Here is a 27234-nt window from a genome sequence, read left to right as displayed (position 1 = left end):
ATAAAACCTACTTTTGTGTTCTGCAGAGGTGTTAAGTGGAAGAATTTAGACTAGTTTTTAAATAAAGACTAGGGGTTTCCAACCTTTTGCAATGTGAAGACTCCGTTTTAATGTCTGATGTTACGATGCACCCTGCTCTCATGACCTACTTGTGGTCAGTGCTAGCTGAGAAGTCAGCTTGTGCAGCAGTTGAAAACCCGTCACAAACTAACTGCTCTCCAGCCTGCAAAAGCTCAGCAGGCACCAGTGTGTCCAAGGACATGTCAGGTATTTTTTATGGTCTTGATAGCACAGCCCTTCCTATTCAAGATGGGGCTCATATTGGAAGAAATTTGAAAATAAAAACAAGACCAGTGGACACTTAAAAGAGCTGATTAATATAGAAGGACTCAATATTAATCTCCTGAGAAAATGAAATAGCTCAATTTTTACCAGTGTTTGTCTTGTTGTTTTGCAGACTGAATCACCTCAAACCTGTCATTCTGAAGGAACTGATAAAAAGAGGGAAGAAAAAACTCCAAGTAACTTCCTGAAGAGGTCTGCAAACATGCTTCAGCAACCTGATTGTAAGAATACAGGGGCTAAGAAAAGAAAAATTGATAATGCATGAGATGAGTGTTTCTAAATTTTCCAAGAAAATAACTTATGCATGGATATGTTATAAGTTTTGTAGTTAATCAGAAGTTTAATTTTAAGACAATTTCATTAATATTTTATACATATGGAGCTACATTTTCAGAATTTATCTCTGAAGTATTGAAAACTTGAGAATTTTGAGACATTCTGAGGTCTTGAGATCATGAATTGCATAAATTTACAGTATGAAACAGGAAAAATAAATTAACTTTATTGTAAAACCCTTTAAATGTAAAATACGTAGGAGATTAAGTTCATGTAATTTTGTTAAGTTCTTTATGCCTTGTCACAACTAGTTGTATTTTTCTTTTCACACAACTGGCTTACAAAGGCTACAGCGGTAAGCTTCTTGAAACCACAGCCTGCCTTTGACATTTCACGGTCAAAGAATGGCTCTGGTATGTTAACTAGACACCACACTGTTGGTTAAGTAGATAACAAGCTAATTTGTTTCAAAGCTAAATCACAAATGAATGTCTCTGAGTTGAAAACACAGAAATGAATACTTCAGACTTATCTTTACATAATTAGCGGTCAATTTTGTGTTAGAAAAAAAAAACTCTATAAATAAATTATTTTAACTTCAGCTGGTCATCATAAATCTGTGTAATCCTCTGACTTTTAAAATCTTATTTGGAACCTGATATAGCTCTTGAAATGCCCTTTTTAGTCAAAATAATCTTCTATATCAATATTTGGATCCAGCAGATCTTCTCCATATGCTGAAAGGTTCATCTGGTTTAAAATTAAATTTTCAAATGTTTCTTCTAAGTCAGTGTCACCAATTAAGACAGCGCCCATCATTCGCCCGTTCTGCAGGACGGCTTTGATGTACTCCTGCCCTTTGGTACACCTCAGCAGTAGTTCATGGTTTGAACCCAAGCCCTGTGCATTGTATTTCCCCAGTAATACAACCTATGTAGAGAAATATAAAAATTTTATTTTAGTGAGTACTTAAGAAGAAACAAAATACACAGTTATTTTGTGTTTTCCTAGAATGGGAAATCTAATCACAAAATTTTACTGTTATAAGTGCCATGAAACATAATATATGTTTCATAATATATATGAAACGAATTGCCAGTCCAAGTTCGATGCATGATACTGGTTGCTTGGGGCTGGTGCACTGGGACGACCCAGAGGGATGGTACAGGGAGGGAGGAGGGAGAGGGGTTCAGGATGGGGAACATGTGTATACCTGTGGCGGATTCATGTTGATGTATGGCAAAACCAATACAATATTGTAAAGTAATTAACCTCCAATTAAAATAAATAAATTAATATTTTTAAAAAAGTGCCATTTACAAGGAACCAAAGAAAACATTTGTACAGTATGCATTTACAGATGACACTACCATACAATGTATGCTGCTGCTGCTGCTGCTAAGTCGCTTCAGTCGTGTCCGACTCTGTGTGACCCCATAGACGGCAGCCCACCAGGCTTCCCCGACCCTGGGATTCTCCAGGCAAGAACACTGGAGCGGGTTGCCATTGCCTTCTCCAGTGCATGAAAGTGAAAAGTGAAAGTGAAGTCGCTCAGTCGTGTCCGACTCTAGCGACCCCATGGACTGCAGCCTACCAAGCTTCTCTGTCCATGGGATTTTCCAGGCAAAAGTACTGGAGTGGGGTGCCACTGCCTTCTCCGACCATACAATGTATATGAACATTAAAAATACCTAGTGAATATACAAACATGTAGGACGTGGACTACATCAGCCTGGAGTCATGATTTAAAGGGTGAATAAGAAACTGAGTTAGATCTTTCATGGGCAAATTGTTGAGTCTCTGAAATTTATGTATATATTTGTATGTGTATGTTTCTCCTTGTCAGTAAATGAGGAGGAAAAAACCTGCCCCAGAGTGATGTAAAGAAGGTTAAATAATATGTAGAGAGTAGTACCTGCTCATTCTTGAGTATGAATAGCTGTTAGTTCCCTTCACAAAGGAGGACTGAATTTCAAATAAAACTCAGAAATGTACCATCAGGGAACAAATCTGGAAGAGATTTTTTTCCCCCTGAACTACAGGAGTTCAGTGAGAAGGTAGGTCTGACTATCAGATGACTAGGGACCGTGCTTAGTTGCTTCAGTTGTGTCCGACTCTCTGCAACCCCATGGACTGTAGCCCACCAGGCTCCTGTCTCCATGGGTTCTCCAGGCAAGAATACTGGAGTGGGTTGCCATGCCCTCCTCCTCCAGGGCATCTTCCCAACCCAGGGATTGAGCCCAGGTGTCCCACATTGCAGGCGGATTCTTTACTGTATGAGCCACCAGGGAAGCCTGACCCTGTGGACTGTATGTAGCCTGCCAGGCTCCTCTGTCCATGGGATTCTTCAGGCAAGAATACTGGAGTGGGTTGCCATGCCCTCCTCCAGGGGATCTTCCCAACCCAGGGATCGAACACAGGTCTCCTGCACTGTAGGCAGATTCTTTACCTTCTGAGCCACCGGGGAAGCCTCCAGCAATAATACCAGTTATGGGTTTGTAAGAAATGAGGAAATCTGTCATTTTTTGTACAGTGATTAAAACCAGATTAAGCTCTTATTCACGTGAGAAAATTAATGACTGTAATTAGTTATAAGACTAACAAGCAGGAAAGGTACTGTTAATATTTGTCAATCTGTCTTACCTTATAGTTAAAAAATTTTGTTACATGAGCGAAAAGTTCAAAGCTGAAATCCATGTCAATGGACTCTCCTACACTAGCTGCGGCCATGCACTTTGCTGCATACCATCCCATCTGTCTAGCCTGGGTCCACAGCCTCATCTGAAATAAAGAAGGTCATGCAATTTAATTTTTCATTATCATTATTTGAAAAATGTTACCACCTTAACCTAGTACAATTCCTTACAGTGTATGACAGTCCCCGAGAACAGTTACACCTAGCTTGTTAGGTAACTGCCTGGATCACTGTCACACTAACTAACTGCTTCTGGTATTTGATAATTCTTACCCCTCATGTGTGGCAACTAATGTTTTTTTGTGTGCAAAAAATAACCATAAGCATGGATATGAGCTTTAAGATAGTTTTTTTTTTAAAAATTCAGTCTCCTCTCTAAACAAGGTTAGGTCTGGTGAAGTAAGAAGGCAGCTTACAGAGCACAGTAACAACTAGAGAATGGCCAACAGAAGTGGCCTGTGATACTATACTGCTGCACTGTTACTAATGCATTTTAGCCTCCAAGTTCCTTCAGTTTGTGTCTTGGACTATGTGAAACCATTACTGCTTATGCAAATTAAGAGATGAGTTTATTAGAGTCACTCAAAGTAAGAAACACCATTTTAGGACCTTTCTTTCCTGTATTAGAGTATGAGGCACATGAAGGATGTAATTTACATATTCCCTGACTTCAACCCTTTTGCTGTGCTGTGCTTAGTCACTTAGTCGTGTCCAACTCTTTTTGATGCCATGGACTGTAGCCCGCCAGGCTCTTCTGTCCATGGGGATTCTCCAGGCAAGAATACTGGAGTGGGTAGCCTATCCCTTCTCCAGGGTATCTTCCAGACCCAGGAATTGAACTGGGGTCTCCTGTATGGCAGGCAGATTCCTGACCAGCTGAGCTACCAGGGAAGCCCAGCTTTAACCCTTAGTGGGCTGAAATGTTAACAACAAAAACAGCAACTCCAATTCCTAATTGAGTTTGCGACAGATACGCCATAAAAACGACATAGGATGTCATTGTAGATAAAACTGAAAGCAAGCTAGTTTGAAGCATTTTAGAAATAGGGCTGACATCACCCTCTTGCTGATGCTATCTCTGATGTATGTAAAAATAATAAAGCTGATTCTTAAAATACATCTAGTTCTTCTACTACTTCACACCCCAGTTAATCTGAATGAATAATAGCCCAACCAGTGGAACTGGTCTTTCACCAAGGTAAGTGGTTTTTGTTTTTTATTGGAGTATTACCAAGATAAGTGTGTTGACTGGTTCTTTTATCTGTAACATCTACCTTTGATGCTCCTCTTTCTAAAACAACACCAGCTTTGGCCACTGTCTTGGGTATCTCCCTCTAGGATTTCTGCCCCACCATCACGAGGCAGGCAACACTGTGACAGCAGGGGGAAATCTAGATCCAGGTGGAAGGGGTTGTTAGGCTGAGGAAGGCTGTTCACCACGGGGAACATCCTTTCAGTAATTCCCACAGGGAACAGATCATCAGAAACAATGTATGGTTTATAATCTCAGTGTGCTATTTTTTTAATCTAAAGCTGTGTTGTCCTAAATCGTAGCCACTAGTTACATAACTATTTAAATTAATTACAAGTAAAATTAGAATTCAGTTCCTCAGTCACAGCCACATTTCAAGTGCTTAGTAGACAGGTGGCTGGTGGCTACCTGACTGGACACTGCAAAAGTACAGAATGTGTCTGTCATCACAGAAAGTTCTACTGGACACTGCTGGTAAGCATCTGAGCATGAAAAAGTAACAGTCATAATTCTTTTTAAAATTAAGACATCCCAGTCTATTCCATCACTATGTAATACCTTACCAAAAGGGAAAAATTCTAGAGTTTTGTTGTTTTTGTGACCAAAAAAACCTCTGATAGCTTCCCACTTGAAGTAGAAAAGCTGGAAAACCAGAAAGCTGCATTTACTTGTGGCAGCTCCTTTATTTTCAGATGGACTCTCTGATAAACACCTGTGATCAGGTATGCTGGCTTACCTGCTGCCAGACAGGGCTGGGATGCCAGGAGGCCGTGCAAATATCACCTGCGGCGTAGATGTCAGGGAGGGACGTGTGCATGTGGTCATCCACCTTCAGGCCACCGTCTTCTCCTACATCAAACTAAACAATGTTCCTCATAAGCACGTGGGGTAAGGAAAAGGAAACGACTTTTTCATTCTGAAGTAAAAGAACAAGTCAAATTTCTACATGTTGATATGCTGACTTTTAGTGAGCAAAGTGAAACAGCTGCCAAGTTTAGACAACTAATCTGAATTTCCAGTCAGTCAAATTCCTACTAAAGATGAACCCATAGCATTCTTGGAACTTCAAATTCTTAGAACATCAAAAATTGCCAATAAACATATGACCACCCCACTCATAGTTACAAAAATATTCCTTAGTTACTACAAGCTTCAAATGCTAAAAAGCAAAAAATACACAGTGGTTTCTCTAAAAGAATCACTTTTTCAGAATTCACAGGAAGTATCAGTCTCTGAGGCCCACTTCCAAGGGGGCGCTAATGGCAAAGAACCTGCCTGCCAATGCAGGAGATGTAGGAGAAGCGGGTTCGATCCTGGATCGGGAAGATCCCCAGGAGGAGGACATGGCAACCCACTCCAGTATTCTTGCCTGGAGAATCACAGGGACAGAGAAGCCTGGCAGCCTACAGTCCATGGGGTCGCAAAGAGTTGGACAGGACTAAAGTGACTTAGCATACACTTCAGTCTCTTACCAACATTTAGATAAATAGAGCATGCATTATGTCACCTTAAATAATGCTGGGATGTTAAATGCTTAAGGATTTGACAGTAAAAAAATACTGAACATGAAGACATGAATATAAATTGTTTTCAGCCAATTTACAGTTCTGTGCCACGCTTCAAATGAACAATGTTCATGCTTGAGAATTAGAGATCTTCACAAATAATGAATACATTAGCAATGTTCACAGTGAGACAAAAATTTTCACCTTACATTGTTGCCACAGAGAAAAGGTTCTGTATTTGGTGTAACTCCTGTAGCACTGACAATGAAATCGCAGCCATATATCTTTTCATTGGTCAATTCCACATATACAGGCCATATCTCTTAAAAAAAAAAAAAATCTGTTCTCAAGTGTAATCACCACCAACAGCCTGTAACATGTGAATATGACGAGTAAAACAAAGAAAAATTGAACGAGGCAAGAAGTGACTTTAAAACAGTAACTCAAGAATATTTACAAGGTACATTTGCTAAAACAATTTTAATATGACCAATTCCATCTTCTTATTTTGGGTATAATCACGAAACCATAGCAGGCATTCTAAACGTTTTTCCTTCAAATTTAGACACAAATTGTAACAAAGTAAATTGATAATCACTTTATAAATTATTTCTTTAAAAATCTTTATTAATAAATTATACTCCATCAAGAGTTTAGTCCAAGTAGGCTACTCATTTTTCAAAGTTTTCCCTTATTATTGACATTCAGACAATCCCTTTTCCTATGAAAAAATTCAAAGAATTCAGAGCAATGGGGTATCTCATATGAGGTTTAGTTGAATATATTTCATACAGTAGTTCTCATGGGAATGTAGAATAGGAATTTCAGGAGATCTGTTCCTTAGTTTCAACTTCTAGATTTCAATCTGTCTGATTTTGAGGATGTCACTTCAACTCTAAGAGCATCAGCTTTTTAGTTTTTATTTTTTGTCTTGATCTACAAGATACTCTAATTCACTCACAGGGGTATGATGCTCAAACAATGAGCCCTGCATAAAATGTTAAGCTCTATAAAATTTAATTTATTAGAAATTGCAAAGAGTTAAGTACTGAAAATGAAATGATTTACATTATTACGGTTTTATCTTTTCACATTTAAATTTTATATGGAAGTATGGAGTTTTTAAATATAACAATAAAGCAAAATTGTCTTCTTTTTAAATAAGTGATTATTTTTTCTTATTTCATCACTTACCTTTATCAGTAGTAACTGACTGATCATGATGGTCTCTTGGAAAAGTCAAGGACTTTTTCTCAGAAATTCTAAATTCTTCCTGAAGGTAAATTTTCTTTACTTCACACATGGTTTCAATGTGAATTTTATGAGAAAACTAAAATAAAGAAGTACTGGTCACCATAATATTTCCAGAAAGAAGGATGGGTTACTGATGATGAAGAAAAAATTTATAATACCCTTACAGAAACTTAAAAAAATTCTTACAGTATAAGTGAAAACACATTTAACTCCCAAACATGCCTCTTAATTTTGTGTATGGCAAGAGTGAGCAGAAACTCATTTAGTATTTAGAGATCAAGAGTTGAATTGGCAGGTGGCGCAAAGGGCATACTTTCTAATAGAAGCCTCATCAATAATTACATGTATATACATTTTTATTTATTTTCGGCTGTGCTCAGTCTTTGTCGCTGCACAGGCTTTTCTCTAGTTGCAGTGAGAGGGGGCTCCTCTAGTTGCAGGGCACAGGCTTCTCATTAGAGAGGCTTCTCGTGCTGTGGTGCACGGGCTGAACGGCACGTGGGCTCAGTAGTTGAGGCTCCTGGGCTTTAGAGCACAGGCTTGGTGGCTTCACGGCATGTGGGATCTTTCTGGATAAGGGATCGAACCAGTGTCTCCTGCATTGGCAGGCAGATTCTTTACTGCTGAGCCACAGGGAAGCCCTGTATATATTTTAAAATTATAACTGTTATGGACTAAAAAGTAAGTTGACATATCCCGATGGTTATATTCCAGAACCTTAGTAAAGTGCCACTTAGGTAGGAGATACTCAACTAATGTTCACTGAACTAAACTGAAGCTGCAAGTTAAAAATACCACTAATTGTAGGACCTGAAGGTGCAGGAATAAATAATTTTGTGTGATTTCCATCACAAAATTTGATATACTGTGAAGCCAGGCCCACTCCAACCTAATGAAGGCTGAAAAGAAATCATATACAGTAATAAAGACTGTATATGTATTTCTTACATATTTAAATATCATACATAGCCTTTAACCACAAAGAACTAAAACATCTAGTAAATAAAATGAGTAAGAGCAATTCATCTGCTTATGCAATTAGGATATTAAATGTGTAATTTATTTAGAATCTATCTAATAACCTTTAGAATAGACTGCATCCAAAGAGACCTTTGAGAAAAGATTAATTTAAAATAGGATGGGTGTGTTTACTAAAGCCTGTGTGTATGGAGATCTATCTCTAAAGTTCAAATGGGCCAACTGGCCCCGGAGTCCATTCTTAACACCATGAATTTTAAGGAAAATGACTTGGCCAATTCTTTGACTACAGGCTTAATAACCAGTCTTTAACAAACAGTTCAAGAATTTAAAATTGAATTTAGATATGTTTAAACAGTACCTGAAAACATACCTCTTTTGTTCCTTTAAGATCCAGCCCTTCGTGCCAGTCAGGTCCCAAGGCACTGCCTACGTTACCAGCATTAGCTCTGGCTTGTGCTTCCTTTTTCCGTCCTGAAGAGACAAACTCAGTTCAAAATCCAAAGGATACAAAAACTGTCAGGCAGAGAATTATGTTTGCATTCAGAAGTTTTTAGGTAATGTAATAATTCTCATATACACAGTCATACAGCAGGACTAAACTTATCTATATTATTTTATTCATTACTTTAATTTTTTGTGATACACAGCTACAAAATGGATAATCTTTCAATTGAGTGTTGTGTATAAACACATAAAGAGTGCTTCACGGATGTTATAATCACTGGTTAATATAAAGAGTAAGAAAATCAGACATTAAATTTTGAAAAATTTGTCAATTTTTAGTGTGACCCAAACTTACAAAATTCTTGTTCAATTTTATAAGCCAAACATTTAAGAAAAAAAAAGCTCTTTTAAACTAAAAAACTGTATTTGTTTTTAAACTCACTGCATTTTATAAACTTAGCTGTTGTCGAACTGTAGCATCTGCCTGCACAGATGTAGATGGGCTGGTTTATTTACTTCACTTTAAATTTGCAGTTTTAGTTATACATACTTTTCATAAAAAAATATCCTACATATATATGTGTGTGTGTATAATCTTAAACGTTACATAAAGAAATAGAAAGAAGTATTATCTACAGTCCTATCAAAATATTTTGCTAAATTTTCTTATAGCCTTTCTCTATATGGTTAAAAAGTAAAGTCTCATCTGTGAATGAATGAGCTAGACACCATACTTACCTTCAGTTGTATATCTGGTTCTTTTTTGTGCAATTTTAGCCTCTGGTTTTTCATCAATGAGCTTTGAAGTCAAGAATTCAGCTGCTCCTGCATCGAAGAAAGTATTCCCAATTGCCTTATCTTTAATTACCCAAATTACTTCACAGCCTTCAATTTCATACCTAAAAGGAATATGGAAGTTACTTAGAGCAATTTCAAAGTGGAAGAAGAAATCTTTGTATGATAAATAACAACTACCTCTTAGGGCAAGAGTAAAGAAAATATTTTAAGGCAAACTGAGAATGACTATTAAGCAGAATATAACACCGTTTCAGGGTAATAAGAGTTAAAGTAGGGAAAATTAAAGTTTATTTATAAGGGAAATTTCAAGTTTATTTAGAGAACATATACATGACAAATATATACACTGACTCTCTGGAGGAGGAAATGGCAATTCAGTATTCTTGCCTAGAGCATCCCATAGACAGAGGAGCCTGCTGCTGTTGCTAAGTCGCTTCAGTCATGTCTGACTCTGTGTGACCCCATAGATGGCAGCCCACCAGGCTCCCCCGTCCCTGGGATTCTCCAGGCAGGAACACGGGAGTGGGTTGTCATTTCCTTCTCCAATGCATGAAAGTGAAAAAGTGAAAGTGAAGTCACTCAGTCATGTCCAACTCGTAGCGACCCCATGGACTGCAGCCTACCAGGCTCCTCCATCCATGGGATTTTCCAGGCAAGAGTACTGGAGTGGGGTGCCATTGCCTTCTCCTGGCGGGCTATAATGCATATGGTCACAAAGAGTTGCACACGACTTAGCGACAAAGCATGCACACATACGCACCGAATAGCATATAAAATTTTTAATGACTATCACCTAAAAGTGTTCAATTTCTAAACAGTTATTATATGCATGTCCCCCAGGGTTCCCAGGAGTGAGCAATGCCTGGTTTATCTAGTTACAATGTAATCAGTAATGGAAGGATGGATGACAAATAGCTACAATATTCAGACAGTTGACTTCTTTGGGAACAAATATTTTATCAATATGTATTCAAAGCACATTATGGAAGGACAGAGAAAAAAGAATGAGAGTTACAATGAAAATCTTAATTTTGTTGTACAGGAAAGGATTACCCTGCAATGAATTCCTTTCATCTAAGAAATTTCAAAGACATCTAGCCAAAGAAAGACCCAGGTCACAGGAAAATGAAGGATCTTAGAGGAAAAAAGGATGCCCAGGGTATATAGAAACCACCTTCCATTAACGTTCATGAGGTAGCAAGAGCTTCTGGGCTTTAGCAGTTTTATCTCTAGGTTTCGACACTCAGAATGTGGTTCTCTTAATAGTCACCACACAGTCCCTGGAGTTCACTATAATTTATCTGCTCTTAATATGTGTTTTGGTACAAATGAATGGGGACAATCCTGAACAAACAGGATATATGGTCATCCTAACTATACTAGGATTTGATTTGAAACTGCAATGGTAATCAGTGTGTTACTTTCACTGGTTTTTAACATCCATTTATGGTAAAAAGTGTTACCACTTTTATTTCTCAGAGTGACATAATATAGTTAGGTTACATGATTTTTCAAGGCTAACTGACAGATAAGCTGATGATAGAAGAAAGAATGTTTAGTGCATCTGACTCCAGGTCACCTGATGCTCATGCTTTGTGGTGTACAGTAAAGGAGCCCTTTGCCTTCTCCAGGGGGCCTTTATTTCTCCTCCTCTCTTATGCCAGCAGAGTACTTAATAGTTACTAAATTTCAGATTATCTGGAGACCATTCTATATCTCATGCTGCTCAGATCATATAATATTGCTGATAAACAGAAAGCAGAATACACATAACTTTTATATTCCAATTTTATACACAATTTTTTTTTTGGTATTTTAAAGTAATATAGCAACATAACACATAGCAGTATAGCTTAAAATACTGATGCTTGACCAGTGGGCCATAAGTAACCACCAGAAATAACTCCTGGATGTGCTGTACCTCACAGGATGCCCTCTAATCCTCTTATCCTATGAACTATGTCCTCAGAAAGATGCATAAGCAAGAAGGTATCATCACACTTTGGGGAAATTCTGCTTTCATTTTTAAAACCACTTAAAAAAAAAACAAACCAGACAACAATGAAGTATTACATTTTGTGAAATTATGAAAAACTATGTCTGCTTGAAAAAGAAAGGAATAACCTACATTTGGAAACAGAGATAATAGCTGAAATGAAGGCATACTGAAGAAATCAGTATTAGCATCAGAGTCTGGACATGTCATTTTTCAGTAAGACAAAAAAGCCTAATCATTTAGTTAATCTAAACCGAGAGAATAGCACTACATGGGCACTTTCTTAAACAATCAGAGTTTACTGAATATAAAATTATGAATATTATCCAAGTATATGGTCTTCAAACTCCAACCTAAATAAAGAATAGGATTAAATATTGTGAGGCTTGGAAACTTTTTGAATGTGAGCAAGCTTTTCAATGTTAATAATATAATAGTATTAAGTTCCACTTTTGGTGATAACTGATAGAGAAAAATCTGTCATGTGTATGTAAGGATTTGAAGCCCCTCTTACAATAAATCCATGCCTTCTTCTTCTGGCCCATTTGGTCTTGACTCTAGTTTTTTCTCTGCATTTTTCCATACAATGCCACAAACTTCATAATTACATTAATGACTGCCAGTGCTCATACTCAGGCAATCCAAGAACTCTTACAGGCTTCCACTGAGATTCACCATCCTCAAAAAGAGGCAGCAAAAACCTAGTCTCAGGGCTGGAACAAATGAAAGAGAGCAATGACAGGGTTTTGGCAGATTCCTTATTTGGATATAAATTTGTCCTCTTTGTAGCCAGACCCAACTTTCTGGCCTGAAAAATATTTAGACTAGTCCATGTCTGCCATCTGCGGAAAGATAAAATCACAAAGAAAGTGCATCAATGCTCTGGAGACTAGAGCAGCATACTGCTTAATGGTTTTCAAACTGTAAACACCATACTAAGAAGATAGTATTTCATATTAAGGTGTTCACATTCCCCAAACTTCCAGAAACCAAGAGTTACGTGGGAGTATCACGTATCTTGAAACAGAAACTCACAAACACTTTGGGTTTCATGGCCAGACAGGTAATGTAAATGAGAGAAGCAGGATGGGGTATAAGCAATAAATAGCTATGGGGACTATGGGCAGGACTCTCTAAAGGTGTACATATTTAAATTGTTTTTCAATATAGTACATGCTTACAAGAACACATGCATGGGTCAAATCTAACCAGTCGTCAGTGAGACCAAAAGCTTTCCTGAAACTCTTTATGTTTCATAAATTTACCTTCTCAACTATGAATTATTTCATAAAAGCTAAAAAAAAAGTGGATTTTCTCCTTGAAAATGTATGAAAAACAAGTATCCTTATCTTTTGATTTTTTCAGGACAACAAGATATTTTCTCGTCTACCAATAATAACACGAATCACAGAGCAATCCTTACATAATATTAAAAAACATGTACTTACACTAATTCGAGTGCGATACCACCATTCCCTATGATCATTATTCTCTTAGCTTTAGTAAGCTGTTTCTGAAATTCCTGTACCAAAAAGAAAACGACAAGTGTTTTGTAGTATGGGCAATGCCTGAAGCAAGAGGCTTTACCGATAATCTCTTTCCCTCTCTGCCAGGATGTACCCTCCCGATTAATATAATAAATGTTGTCTCCCTGTTTCACCCCAGATTGCCTTTATAGCAACGCTTCTTCTAGCTTTCTTTGCCTTGTATGTCATTATACTCAAATGCAGCACGAGGCTCTGCCTTTAGCTTACTACATTCCCAACTACTGGACCAAGTCAATTTACTAACATGACACTGAGCTACATCCTGGATACAGGATTCTTCCTGTCCTTCTAGTCCCTCAGTCAACACTTTCCCTGCAGTCACTAAGAACTTACAGATATGAGGAGAACAGTGGCACAGTGGTTCAGAGCACAGACTGTAGAGTCCCTGGCTCCAGCAATTACTAACTGGGTGGCCTTGGGCAAGCTGCTTAACCTCTCTGCACCTAAGGTCCTCCCAACTATAAATGAAGAAGTGACTATATCTCAAAGTTTTTTAAGCATTAAGTAAGATAATGGAGGGGAGAAGGCAATGGCACTCCACTCCGGTACTCTTGCCTGGAAAATCCCATGGATGGAGGAGCCTGGTAGGCTGCAGTCCACGGGGTCCTGAAGAGTCAGACACTGCTGAGCAACTTCACTTTCACTTTCACTTTTCACTTCCATGCACTGGAGAAGGAAATGGCAACCCACTCCAGTGTTCTTGCCTGGAGAATCCCAGGGATGGGGTAGCCTGGTGGGCTGCTGTCTATGGGGTCGCACAGAGAAGGACACGACTGAAGCGACTTAGCAGCAGCAAGATGATGGAGATAAAGTTGTTAGGAGTAGCAGGCACATAATAATATCTAGTATTTGTTTTTAAAATGTTATCACCACTGTAAAACAGCTAATTGATGCCTCCATTTCCCATTCCCCACCAAAAGAGATCACAATGAGCTTGGAGAAAAAGTGACCAGAAATCATTCTTATGGTACTTTCCGAAGTAGAGAAAAGTCCCATTGCTTCAGGATGACAGCTGAACAGCTGAAGCAGTTAGCTCTACTTAGTCCCCCCATCTCAGTTTCCTCTCTGTAGAGTGGGAGTAATGACTGCCACAGGATTTTCATGAGGACTGATGAGTTCATGTACACAGAAGACTGCCGTAACATAGTTATGAACTCAATCCTTCATAATATGAATAATATGAATATGAACCTCAAATGTTCACAAGAACAAAATCAAGTTCTTCTAGTATTCTCTAAAATTCCTATTTAAGAATAAGCTTAAAAAAGTTGCTATCGATTTTACAGACGATGAAATCTTATTCAGTTCAGTCACTCAGTTGTATCTGACTCTGTGACCCCATGGACTGCAGCACATCAGGCCTCCCTGTCCATCACCAATTCCTGGAGTTTACCCAAACTCATGTCCATAGAGTTGGTGATGCCATCCAACCATCTCATCCTCTGTCGTCCCCTTCTCCTCCTGCCTTCAATCTTTCCCAGCATCAGGGTCTTTTCCAATGAGCCGGTTCTTTACATCAGGTGGCCAAAGTATTGGAGTTTCAACTTCAGCATCAGTCCTTCCAATGAGTAATCAGGACTGATTTCCTCTAAGGTTGACTGGTTGGATCTCCTTGCAATGCAAGGGACTCTCAAGAGTCTTTCCCAACACCACAGTTCAAAAGCATCAATTCTTTGGCACTCAGCTTTCTTTATAGTCCAACTCTCACATCCATACATGACCACTGGAAAAACCATAGCTTTGACTAGATGGACCTTTGCTGGTAAAGTAATGTCTCTGCTTTTTAATATGCTGTGAAATCTTATTATGTAAATATAAAATTACTACCTCATAGGACAGAACAACACTGAGCTTGAGGTAAGACAGGAGTATTATGACTGGAATCAAGATGTTCTTGGCAATAAGGATCAATTAATTCTGAAATAAATTACCAAAAGAAGTTGCAAAAGGTTCTAAAGATAGAATTTCACCTTTTTGGGATAGTTTATCACTGTTCCTGAACAGAACAAACCATGCATCTTTTTCAGTTCTAGGATTCTGCATAACAAAGATCTTCTGAATATTAATTTATTTGCTAAGAAATAAGTTTTGGACATGCTTTGCCTTTTGAGAAAAAGATCATTACATCATTTAGGATGCAAATCACATATTCCCAATCAGAGCAGAATAATGTATGGTTTGTCTCCTGAGAAATCCGTATGCAGGTTAAGCAGCAACAGTTAGAACTGTACATGGAACAGACCAGTTCCAAATCAGGAAAGGAATATGTCAAGGCTGTATATTGTCACCGTGCTTATTTACCTTATATGCAGAGTACACCATGCAAAATGCGAGGCTGGATGAAGCACAAGCTGGAATCAAGACTGCCGGAGAAATATCAATAACCTCAGATATGCAGATGACACCAGAAAGCGTGTCATCTTATGGCAGAAAGCAAAGAAGAACTAAAGAGCTTCTTGATGAAAGTGAAAGAGAAGAGTGAAAAAGTTGGCTGAAAGCTCAACATTCAGAAAACTAAGATCAGGGCATCTGGTCCCATCACTTCATGGCAAATAGATGGAAAAACAATGGAAACATTGACAGACTATTTTTTTGGGCTCCAAAATCATTGCAGATGGTGATTACAGCCATGAAATTAAAAGATGCTTGCTCCTTGGAAGACAAGCTATGACCAACTTAGACAGCATATTAAAAAGCAGAGACATTACTTTGCCAATAAAGGTCCGTCTAGTCAAAGCTATGGTTTTTCTAGTAGTCACGTATGGATGTGAGAATTGGACTATAAAGAAAGCTGAGTGCCAAAGAATTGATGCTTTGTAACTGTGGTGTTGGAGAAGACTCTTGAGAGTCTTTTGGACTGCAAAGAGATCCAACCAGTCAATCCTAAAGGAAATCAATCCTGAATATTCACTGGAAGAACTGATGCTGAAACTCCAATACTTTGGACACCTGATGCGAAGAACTGACAACCTGGAAAAGACCCTGATGCTGGGAAAGATTGAAGGCAAAAGGAAAAGGGGGCGACAGAAGATGAGGTAGTTGGATGGCATCATTGACTCAATGGACATAAGTCTGAGTAAGCTCCGGGAGTTGGTGATGGACAGGTAAGCCTGGCATGCTGCAGTCCATGGGGTTGCAAAGAGTCAGATATGACTGAGGGACTGCACTGAACTAAATGTAAGTTGTAACCTTCAGCATAGACATTATACCTGAGACAACACATAAAGAGAAAGAACATGAATAAAAAACAAGATAAATTATTAACTGTTAGTTGCTCAGTGTCTAACTCTGCAATCCCATGGATTGTAGTCTGCCAGGCTCCTCTATCCATGGAATTCTCCAGGCAAGGATACTGGAGTGGGTAACCATTCTCTTCTCCAGGAGATCTTCCTGACCCAGGGATTGATCCCAGGTCTCCAGTATTGAAGGTGGGTTCTTTACCATCTGAGCCACAGAGAAGCCCTAAATTATCAACTAAAACTAAACTCAGACTGGCAGTACTAGAACATTATACTACTTTTTGGTTTATGAGTCCTGAAGAGTTTCTTCTGCTGCTACAGTTTAGAAATTAACATTATAAGTATAGCACTTAGATTCAAATGCAGAAAACGTCTAAGAAGTCTTCATGTTTCTTTCCCGTGACCCAGATGTTACCTGCGCACTGTCTGTATCCCGGATTCCTAACACGTAAGGGTTTCCTTCACATATCAATTTTGGTTTTGCCCCAGCACACAGACAGAGCTTCTTATAAACATGCTGATGGCCGTCTTCAGTTAAAATGCACTGTAAAACCGTACAGAAATGAAGAGAGGAGAAACATTTACACATGAGCACAATTATGAAACATTCAATAAGGCAAAAGCAAAAAACATATTAAGGTTTCCTCTTGGAAGCACTCAATACTTTGCTACAGCAACGACAAAGCTAACTGAGTACAAGAATGTGTTCTACAACTCAGAGATTCCTAATCCCTTTGGAACCAGGAACCATCCAAGAAATCTGATGAAAACTAGTCCTGTTCTCATGGGGGGGAAAAAGGTACATTACCACAAAATTTTGGATAAAACTTTGAGAATCTCATGTCTGGAAAGGTATGTTGGCCTTAAAGACTAAGCATTTAGAAATTTTTAAATTGAGCATTCTGATGAACATTTCCTTGATAAACACTCGAATCTCAAAGGGATTCATTATAAGTAGACTGATGATTATAATCATATCAGACCTTAATATCTGTTATGGGTGGAGAGGAATAGTTAATGGTAGAAGAGGTAACAATAGCTTCTGAATCTAAAAATTCAGAAGTGCTGAACAAGTGTTTATACTCAAGTACAAATTACAATCACATTACCAGCAAACATCATGCTATTTGGAGATTACATTTTTCTGTAAGTGAAAAGCATGTTAACCTTAAATCCTAGCATGTACTGGCTTTAATTAATTTTTAATTAGTGAATTTAGATAAGTCTAAAAATACATATCAGAGATCCATGGTTTTTGTTTCTTAATACTGAATGGGTATCCACTAAATACTAAATGGGTAAAAGTAGCGTTTAGAAAGCAGATAGACATAAGCATGTGCTACTATGAGAGATGTCAGACTTTGCTGGAATGGTTTTAGGAGTTAATCTTTGTACCTTGTGTTTGATTTATAAAATTTAGCAAATAGCAAAGTACATACCCACTGAAATATGTTACACATTTTAACTCTTCAGCTATATAACAAATACAACATAAAACCAGTAAACCAACAGAGTATAATCATACAGAAATGTTATACAAGTCTTCCTTTAGATAATCTGGTTACAATTTTAATAGAAGTTATAGGCACTGACCAAATTTAAAAAATTATTTGGACCTAGGTACTATAAAAACAAACACAAAACCTCTTCATTGACTACTGTTAAATTTTTGGAGACAAAAAGGTAAACACATCATTTATAACTCACTAAAGAATATGAAGGATGGATCACAGAAGGCAGACATGTATATTATACAGGACACATTTGGCACTCTGACTCATTCAAGTGCCCTAATACGTCAGTTCCCTCACAATTCATTTGTATACTTCTGAGCCTACCTCAGTGTGCAGATTCACTGACATGGGTGTTTTATGGAACAAGTGTTATCATTACAAATATTAGGAAATTACTGTGGTGTTTGGATTCAGATTTGTAAACATTTTCTCATAAAACTCAGTACTTTTCTTACCTTTATTTTTTCCTGTCAAGTTATTTGTTTCAAACATGACACATAACACCTTCTCCCTAAGGGAGAACTCAAACCTGAGCTGCTTCAGAGAAACAACTACAAACCCTGCTTCCCATCTTACTGCCTGAAGTTCATGTGAAGATACTGTGTATCGCATGACACTGAGACTCCCTGACATCTGAGACTGAGAAGGTGCTTTCTTGAGACTGCCTTAGCTTGGGCCTTATATCATTTTAGACTGTTATAACCACCTTCTAATTTGGTTACTGGCTACAAGCTACTTGTTCTACCCTGGTTTGTCTTTGACAGTATTGTCAGATAGATCTTCCTAGAAGAATATTTTATCAACCCTTCTTCCACTTAGAATTTCTTTACTATTTATCCACTGATGATAAAATGAACTCGGTTTATTAGCATGACATAAAAAGTTCTTCACAATCCTATTTACTCACTTCTCTGGCCTAGTTGGCCAATATCCTTTCCTTACCCATATCCCAACCCCTCTGACAGCCTCTCTCTCTCCACATGCCCCTTCTCCTCTCTTTGGGTCTCTCAACACGCAGTCTCCACTTCCAGGAATGTCCTTTCCCAAGTGGAGAACTGTTACTTCGCCTACCTTTTTAAAACATAGCTCAGTATTACTCACTCTGTGAGGTCTTCCTAAACACCTAATACCAGAGCTTTGATAATATTTCAACATTAAACATATGCATGTCTGTACTCCCTATGACACTGAGAGTTGCTGGGAGCAGGTTTCTACTCTTACTGCTCCTGTACCCCACACTTAATGCAGTGCCCAGAACACAGTGAACACTATACAAATGTTAATGCTCATTTAAAATGTAAAATCTAAAATGCTAACCTAAACTAATGATATATCCCTAAGAAACTCACAAATAGGGTACATTTTCCTAATACTAACAGGAATCAATGTCACTAAAATTTACATGCCAGGGACTTGGGTGGTGGTGCAACAGGTGGGGTCAAAGGAAGGCAGGCGAGCCCTCTCGCCAAGATTCAACAACAGCAAATGTCATTAAGAAAAAGTCCTCGTACATGCTCTTTGCTCTTTAGTTGCTTTACTCCAGATTCTATAACCTTAATGTTGGGAAAGCGATTTTCTAACATGGTACTTGGTTGTTCTTCAACATCAAATTCTTCCAATACTTTAGAAACCTATATGAGACAAAAGAGATAAAAATGCATACTTAAATTTTTTAAGAATTTTAAACAATAAAATACTTTCATTTCTTTTTTAGACACTATTTATTTCCCATTCATAAAACAGGAAAGTCTGCCAGCTGCAATATACACAGTAGAAAGAAGGCTAGACTCCTTATCTTTAGACCTAAATGCAAATACTGGTCCTGCCACTCATGGGCAAGTCAGGAAGTCACTGAGCCTTAGTCTCCTGGCCTGTAAAATGAAGGCTAGCACTACTTACTTCTGTACAGTTTAATCAAACAGCTTCTCTATTTCTTTATCCTTGCAGCTTTCTCTTTCTATTTACTAGCTAACATTACTGTGAGCTAATCTTTGGACTCTTCTTTCCTGTTCTTCAAAACTGTCAGCCTCCTCTTGGACTTACCTTCTGTCCTATCCCACTAGGACGCCACTATGGATCATTTCATCTTTTTTCCAAATCCTTTACTTTCTTGCTCTCTTATCCTTAACCATTAATTACCCTGAAAACTTCCAACCACAGACCAAATTACATCCATTCTCTAGTTGTAAACCCAGTCTGCTACAGAAGACCCACACATGTTATAGACTAGTATTTGCCCTCAAATGCTGCCTGGAAATCCTGCTGCTTGGCTATAACAGTTCTCAAACAAGACCTCTTTATAGGCTTACCAATTGAGGACCCCAATGAGTTTTTGTGTTTTTGAGTTAGACCTAGCAATATCTGTTGCATTAGAAATTGCAACGGAGAAAAATTTTAAATATTTCTTAATTAAAAGTAACAATAACAGATCCAATACACTTCTAAAGAAAAATAACTATTTAAAAAAAAAAAAAAACAAAACAAACTGAGAAAGCAGCCCTGTTTTACATTTTTGCAAATCTCTTTCATGTCTGGTTTAGTAGAATTTAGCTGGGTATCTGCTTCTGCATTCAAACCACTTCTACATTTAAACCACTGCACCATTGTTTTGGTTGAAGTACACGAAGAGAGTTAGCCTCACACAGATATGTAGCCCTTTCAGATAACTGTACATTCTTCTTGATGTTACACTAAAACTCAACAAGTGATGGTTTCTTAAAGATTAGATGCAAAGTAGAATTTGAAACTATGTCAAGAACTTTTCATATTGGGACTGTGAAATCCATTAGTCTATCTTGCACTTTGATAGTTACAAGTCTATCTTGTAATTTCACACATCAGATAATACTGGTTTTCAAAATTACAGAGATCTTCCAAATATTGACACATTTCATATCAATAAATATTTTTTAAAAATCACATTATTATTATCACCAATCTCATGAGAAAAGGCTAAGTACTATAAGGCTCACAGTGAAGAATGAGTTTTCCAAAAAATCTAATTTTTGCTTGAAAGCTCTAATTTTGTCATACTGGCAACAAATACCATTGGTTGGTTTCTTGAAGTGACAGGCTCACTTCATTCATTTTCCAAACATGAATGGCCACAGTGGTGTCAGTTTTCTTTCAGGTAAAAGCGATGTTCCATGAAAATAGTAGCTAGTTCATCTTGCAACTCAGCAGGTATACAACTGCTTTTCCTTGAGACAATGTTGTACTCTTCATATGCAGAAATGCTTTATGCATACATATTATGTCATAGAATATTAAAAATATGCCCACTCAAGAGTCACGATTTAATCAAAGTAACATTTTTTAAAAAATGGCTTTTATTTTTCCCACTAACTGTGTGGCAGTCAAGAACACAATGGCTACCAGGGTTAAGTAGCTACCACTACTTTTATACCATCAATGCAAATATAGTGAAAAGTGCAATAACATCTTAGTAACATACTTCAGTCCCTCAGTGACTTTTTCAAACTCTCATCATTCTAATGTTCCCTGAACTTACTCTATCCTCTTAATTCTCAGCAAATCACCTAACACACAGAGACCACAAAGAACTCTGGCTACTTTCCCACTATTTAGATGTTTCTTTGCTCATGTCCACTTTCCTTGACCCACTCCCACTATTTCAAAGTCAATCCACTGCTCTGTGCTCCAGATCCCATCACCTCTCACCTCCTCAGGGCTCCTTCCTTGTTATATATTCTTTGCTTTCCTTCATCTTCAGGCTTCCCCACTGGTTTTTTAATCTCAACAAGTGAACATGCTCAAGCAGTTCCCACCTTAAAAGAATAAAATTCAACTTAATGCTAGACCTCATGTCCTCTTGTTGTGCCATTCTAAATCTTTTCTACCTTCATAGCCAACTTTTTCAGTAGAGAAAAGTTCATGCTGTCATTTTAGAATTACCTCCCATTAATTTTTCAAAATTGCATAAATTCTTTGAAAGTCACCAATGATCTATACTAGAAATAACCACTTTCCAACCATCATCTTACCTGACCATTCCATAGGATCTGACACAACTGACTACTCCTCTTAATTGAAACTCCACTTGATCTCTTGCAAACACAGTAAAACCTTCTTATTCTTTAAAACTCATTTCAATGCAATTTCCTATGTAAAGCCTTCCTTAACTCCCAAAGGTAGGCTTTGACGCTCTTTCACAAAGTTCAGTATGTATAGATATCAATATATTGGTATATGACCTCATTTTTTTGCCTCTATCAGGATAATGATCAAATTGTATGATAACTATTTCTTGCATATTTGTTGCCCCAGTAGAAAATAATCATTCTGAGAAACTGACCATGTGGGCTCTACAGTCAAAGTGTCTGGATTCAAACCTGACAATATACTTGGAAACCAACCAAACCTCACTGTGACACATTTATCTCATCTGTAATGCAGGGATAACAACCTATTTCACAGGGTTAAGAATTAAATACATTACTACACTTAAACATTTAGAAGTACAGCATAATAAGTACTCCATAAATGTGAATTACTATTAATTCCTCTTCTCCTTTAAAAATTACACAAGTCATGAATATGTGTTCTCTTAACACTAAACAAATAAATAATACATAATATAGAATAACTATCAAAGTCCCTCTTTACCACTCTTTCTTCTAACCACACTGATAACCATTAGTGACTTTTTGATTGATATACGGTCTATACTTTTAACTTCCATATCCTGGATGCCTAGCACAATGATAAATAATCTAAGTATTCAGTAAGTGATAAAAGGAATGCAATTTCTGACTTCTATACACTTAAAAAAAAAAAGGACATTTGCTATTTCAATGCACTTTCACATATATTAGTACATCTTAAGCTCACAACCCTGTTGAGTAAGCAAGGAAGATATTATCCTAATGATGCAACTCAGGTACAGAGATTTGTCAAGGCCACACAGCCAGTAAATAATCACTAGGCCTAGAACCCAAGTTTTCTCTTTCTACTGTACAACACTTGTACTTGGAAGACTCAGCTATACATCTCTAAGAATGTACTCGTAGCCTATAACTGAATTTATGCTTTTTTCTTTTAGAAATTAAAAGCCTGTTTAATCTGTTCTCTGGTCCTCCCAATCTCATACATAGTTCTTTTGGCTATACCTAAGTACTAAGATATCTTACCTACCTGTAGGGAGGTTATAAAGTGCAACATATGGTCTTAAATTACCCTTGGTCTTAGGAGATTGTGTAAATCTTAGGGATTTATGTATGAAAATGGGGTAGGTTAACTGTATACTGATCTCTTCCCTGAGAGACAATATTATTAAGAACCTTTAGAAAACACACTTCCAGATTGGAAAAGTGTATTTGTGGGAGATGGGTAGATTGCTTTTTCTCCCTAAGATCAAATATTTAACTTTTATTTCAAGATTAAATCTATACAAAATGCCAAAAGGAAAAAAAAAAATATATTCCATCATCAGAGTGTTATAAGCGAAAACTTGTACTGAATCAAAGACTATGTGAGTAGTCTTCATTGTAGTATGGGAAGAAAAGATTTATGTTTTTCACCTTTTATTCATTTATTTTTTGCATAGGCCCTATAATATACAGAACTATGGCATTACATGTATGTAGTTTATAATATTAAGATATGAGTGCAAAAGTTTTTAACAGATGAGGTACAAGATCAAAAATGTTTGGCGTCTCCTTTTCCATGATACTATGACCCAAATGCTCTTTAGACTGCTATTATAATGTTATGTGTAAAATAAATTCATGGAACTACAAAGTGTTCTGAGATGCTTACTACACATCGGAAGCATTACTTATCTGCAAGTGTAAACCTGGCTCAGAGGTAGTGTTCTTCTGACCTGTACATACACACACACTTATAATAAAGATATACATGTATAATAGCATTTATATGTAGATGTGCATAACATCCTTCCTCAAAAGAGAAACTTTCTGAAACATACTTCTGAGTGGGGAGGAAAAGATGAGAGACAACCAGAAATTTAATGCATTCTAGGTGCTTTTGGTATTTCATGTGAACAACTCTAAACTTTGAGCTATGATTTGAAAATGAGTACCCAAAGTGCATTTGTTAAACAATTAAAATACTACAATTACCTAACTGCTGTGTGAGTTACTGCAGTTTTTGAAAATTAACACTAAGAAAATTATATGATGGTTCTTACCTGCTTGAAATTTGTAACTGCTTTAATAACAGGAGAAGCTGTTATCAGGAGAATATCTTCTGATGGAAAATTAATTGCCAACTTATTAAAAAAAAGAAAGGAAAATTATGATAAATAAGTATTAGTACATAGAGGGGTGAGACAGATAATGCAATTTAAATGTTCTTAACTTAGGAAACTAAAAACTCACTGTTCTCCCTTTAAAGGTCTCCATTATCCTGGGTCTTGGCTATATTTATGGGGTAATGGTGAGAAGCGTTCAACTCTGATATTGATTAAAATGAAACATACATTTACACCACACTCTTAACAATTACCATGAAAAGGATGAGAAGGAACCACCTTCCTAATTAACAGTTAAACCAACTTCTCTTCATTGCAAAATAACTTCATTTAATAACTTAAGCTGAATGAAATCACAGCAAACTTCCAATAAAACACTTAAAACTTAAGCAACTTACCCAAGTGCTTTGGCATGCCTACTCTTCCAAATGCCCAACCAGTCTAGACTCTGAGAGTCTTTTCAAATCCGGAGGTTTAATCTGCCAACGTTTCATCATCTTCCTTAGCTACAACCTCTTTCTTGCTCACTTTAAATTTCCTGAAAGGATTTTCTTAACCCCTGCAGCTCTGTAACTCCATCTATCTTGATCTGTCTCTGCTTGTGATTAGGAAAGACTTTGTTTTTTTGCTTGTGCTTTTTGGTTTCCTGTTATGCATGTTAACTTTTAAGAAATAAATGTTATTGTAAAAACCTTAAAAAAAAAAAAAAACAAAAAAACCCAACTGAGCATGTTCAATTCACCTACACATCCACTATTCTTTTTTGTACAACCTTACTTAAATTTTTTTATATCTGACATTATCAATCTCTCCTTTCCTATGTATATTCTGTAATTTATTTCCTCACTTTCTGCTTCCATTATCATACTACTACTATCACCTCTGAGTTGGCCTTCCAGTCTCGTATTGACCAGATTCCTCTGCTCCAAACACACTATAATTAATAATCTTTCAAAATTTTTTCATTTGATCATATTACTCCATTGGTCACAATCATTTGACTACTTGTAAGTTTTTGTTAAATTCTTAGCATGACTTAAAAGATCCTTTATGATCAGGTCCCTGCCAGTCTTCCTTGCTTCATCTCTGGTCATCTTCCCCAAGCACCATATACTTTAAGTTTTGCTGCTTCCAGAAGGTTCTATGCTTTTTCACCTGAGATTACACTGCTACCTCTCTCTGAAATATCTGTCTTTTCTTGTCTACCTGGTAAACTCTTACTCATTCCTCTATACAGGCATAACAGATACTATGGGCTCGGGTCCTGACCACTGCAATGAAGTGAAGACTGCAATAAAGCGAATCACATGAGAATTTTGGTTTCCTAGTGCATATAAAAGTTATGCTTATACTACACACTGTTGTCAATACTAAGTGTGCATAAAAATGTGTTCTGAAAGTGTTGTAAAAAATGTACATACCTTAATTAAAAAATACTTTACTGATAAAAATGCTAATCATCAGCTGAGCCTTCAGTGAGTGTTAATCTTTTTGCAGTCTTTTTTGCAACAGTAACATCAAAAATCACTGATCGAAGATCACCATAAAAAATAGAGTAATAATTTAGAAGTTTGAAATATTGTGGTAGTTACCAAAATAGGACAGAGAGACACAAATGAGCAAATGCTGTTGGAAAAAGGGTGCCAATAAGGCTTGCTCCACAGGCCTGCTGAAGACCTTCAATTTGTAAACAAGTTATTTATGTGAAGTACAATAAATCAAAGGGCAATAAAATGAGATATGACTGTACTAAGACAAAGGGACATCTCCTGTGAGAAAGGACACTTCTTCCCTAATTCACTCTTCACCAACTCCACAGGCACCCCTAAGGTAGTGAACACACTGATGAAATGATTTCCTTATTTATTTACATTACTCACTAGGCTTTGAGTCTCCAAAAAGGAGGCACCATGCTCTGATAGTACCAGTCTAATCAGTCCTTAGTACAGTATCTGGATTATAGGTGTTTACTTGATGAATGAATGAAATCTACACACATCCAAAGGCTAAAAGTTAAGGGAATAAACTTCCTAATTTCTAATGACTTCAACGATTGCTTATATTTACTTTTTACCAATACAATAATCTAGACCCTTTTGGAATACATGTATTCATGTAAAGTACATGTAAATATTCCATAGGTATATATGTTGTCTGATTGTCGACTATAAATCAAAAAAGCATCACCTCGCTTCACTTAAGCTCTTGTCGGCTGTTTTACAAGATATTACTGGAGATGACATCTCTTCTATCTTGGGAGTCCAAAGTATACAAAACTTATGTAAGGACTTCTTTATAATCTAGTTACGATGCACTGAGGACGTGGGCCAATATGAGGAAGCTGGATTCAATCAGGTCATTAAGAAGGAAGGGGGAATTTTCTGGCCAAGTACTTCCTAGTCATAACCCATCCCACTTCTCCTCGCATCTGCTCTAGCATCACCAGGACCACAGCCAGGTTCAGTCGGCTTTGGGTTTCCCCTAACGACTTGCTCGCCATTCCTCGTCCCTGCACCGGAGGCGAAGCCTGCGACGTAGTAAGGACATCCTCTGAGAGCCAAGATAGAGCCTCTAATACCTAGGAGACGGAAGGGGTGGGTAGGGACAAGGGAAATTGTGAAAGCAACCTGGAAGAAACACTAGGGAAAGGGGGCGGGAGGGAGCCTCGAACGCCAGCGCCTCCAGGGTCTCGGAGAGACGAAATCGCTTGCGCGCCCGCCTTACCTGCTCCGCACAGGTGACACCCGCGATGCCACCGCCGACCACCACGAACTTCCCCGCCGTCGGGGGCGAGCACGGAGCCTCCATACTCTTAGTGGTTTGAGGACTACAATGGGAAGCCGGAAGTGTTTGCATCCCTGCAGAGGGAGCGGCTGAGGACGCCCACTTCCGGCGCATGCTCCTGAGAATCCGAGCTACGGGTGCCTGGGAACTCACACTTAGTCCCTCCGCGCTCTTAAGAAGCCGAGCTACGGATACCTGGGAATTCACACTTAGCTTTTTCGCACTTTTTGAAAAGTCGAGCTACGGGTGCCCGGGGAGCTCATATTTAGTCTCTTCGCGTATCGGCTGTGGTTTCTTGCCTAAGCCAAGAGGCAGCTCATCGATTGCAGGGCTTTGCCTTCCTGTCACCACAGCTGAATGTACCATTTATAT

General features: G+C 37.7%; 2 protein-coding genes across 9 annotated transcripts in view; one reads left to right on the top strand and one right to left on the bottom strand.

The window, feature by feature from the left end:
- Positions 1 to 1222, top strand: part of RECQL (RecQ like helicase) — a 32734-nt gene extending 31512 nt beyond the window's left edge. For 4 of the 5 annotated variants that reach the window (XM_025283367.3, XM_025283363.3, XM_025283365.3 and 1 more), the window contains one exon: positions 458 to 1222. In XM_025283367.3, coding sequence (XP_025139152.3) covers positions 458 to 610 — 153 coding nt within the window. In that variant the 3' untranslated portion in view covers positions 611 to 1222. The remainder of the gene's footprint in view (positions 1 to 457) is intronic. The other variant, XR_006550409.2, reaches the window with a different exon arrangement.
- On the bottom strand, positions 823 to 27027 carry PYROXD1 (pyridine nucleotide-disulphide oxidoreductase domain 1). Of its 4 annotated transcripts, none has more exons than XM_045165320.1 (13): positions 26803 to 26921; positions 24206 to 25605; positions 24016 to 24096; positions 19358 to 19477; positions 16748 to 16876; positions 12995 to 13068; positions 9491 to 9651; positions 8679 to 8779; positions 7268 to 7403; positions 6283 to 6395; positions 5305 to 5427; positions 3265 to 3402; positions 823 to 1551 (listed from the first exon to the last, which is right to left on the bottom strand). In XM_045165320.1, the coding sequence occupies exons 2-13, from the start codon at positions 24227 to 24229 to the stop codon at positions 1303 to 1305; spliced, it is 1449 nt and encodes a 482-aa protein (XP_045021255.1). In that variant the 5' UTR covers positions 24230 to 25605; positions 26803 to 26921; the 3' UTR covers positions 823 to 1302. The 4 variants fall into 4 exon arrangements, with proteins under 4 accessions (XP_045021255.1, XP_044797165.2, XP_006067694.3 ...); XM_044941230.2 differs by lacking the exon at positions 24206 to 25605 and adding an exon at positions 21528 to 21634 and having other exon boundaries at positions 26803 to 26834; XM_006067632.4 differs by lacking the exon at positions 24206 to 25605 and having other exon boundaries at positions 26803 to 27027.
- Between the last annotated feature and the right edge of the window lie 207 nt (positions 27028 to 27234).

This window comes from Bubalus bubalis, chromosome 4 (genome assembly GCF_019923935.1).
Source record: "Bubalus bubalis isolate 160015118507 breed Murrah chromosome 4, NDDB_SH_1, whole genome shotgun sequence".
Lineage (NCBI taxonomy): Eukaryota > Metazoa > Chordata > Mammalia > Artiodactyla > Bovidae > Bubalus > Bubalus bubalis.
The sequence above is the reverse complement of the archived record's forward strand: the minus strand, read 5'-3'. Positions and strand labels throughout refer to the sequence as shown.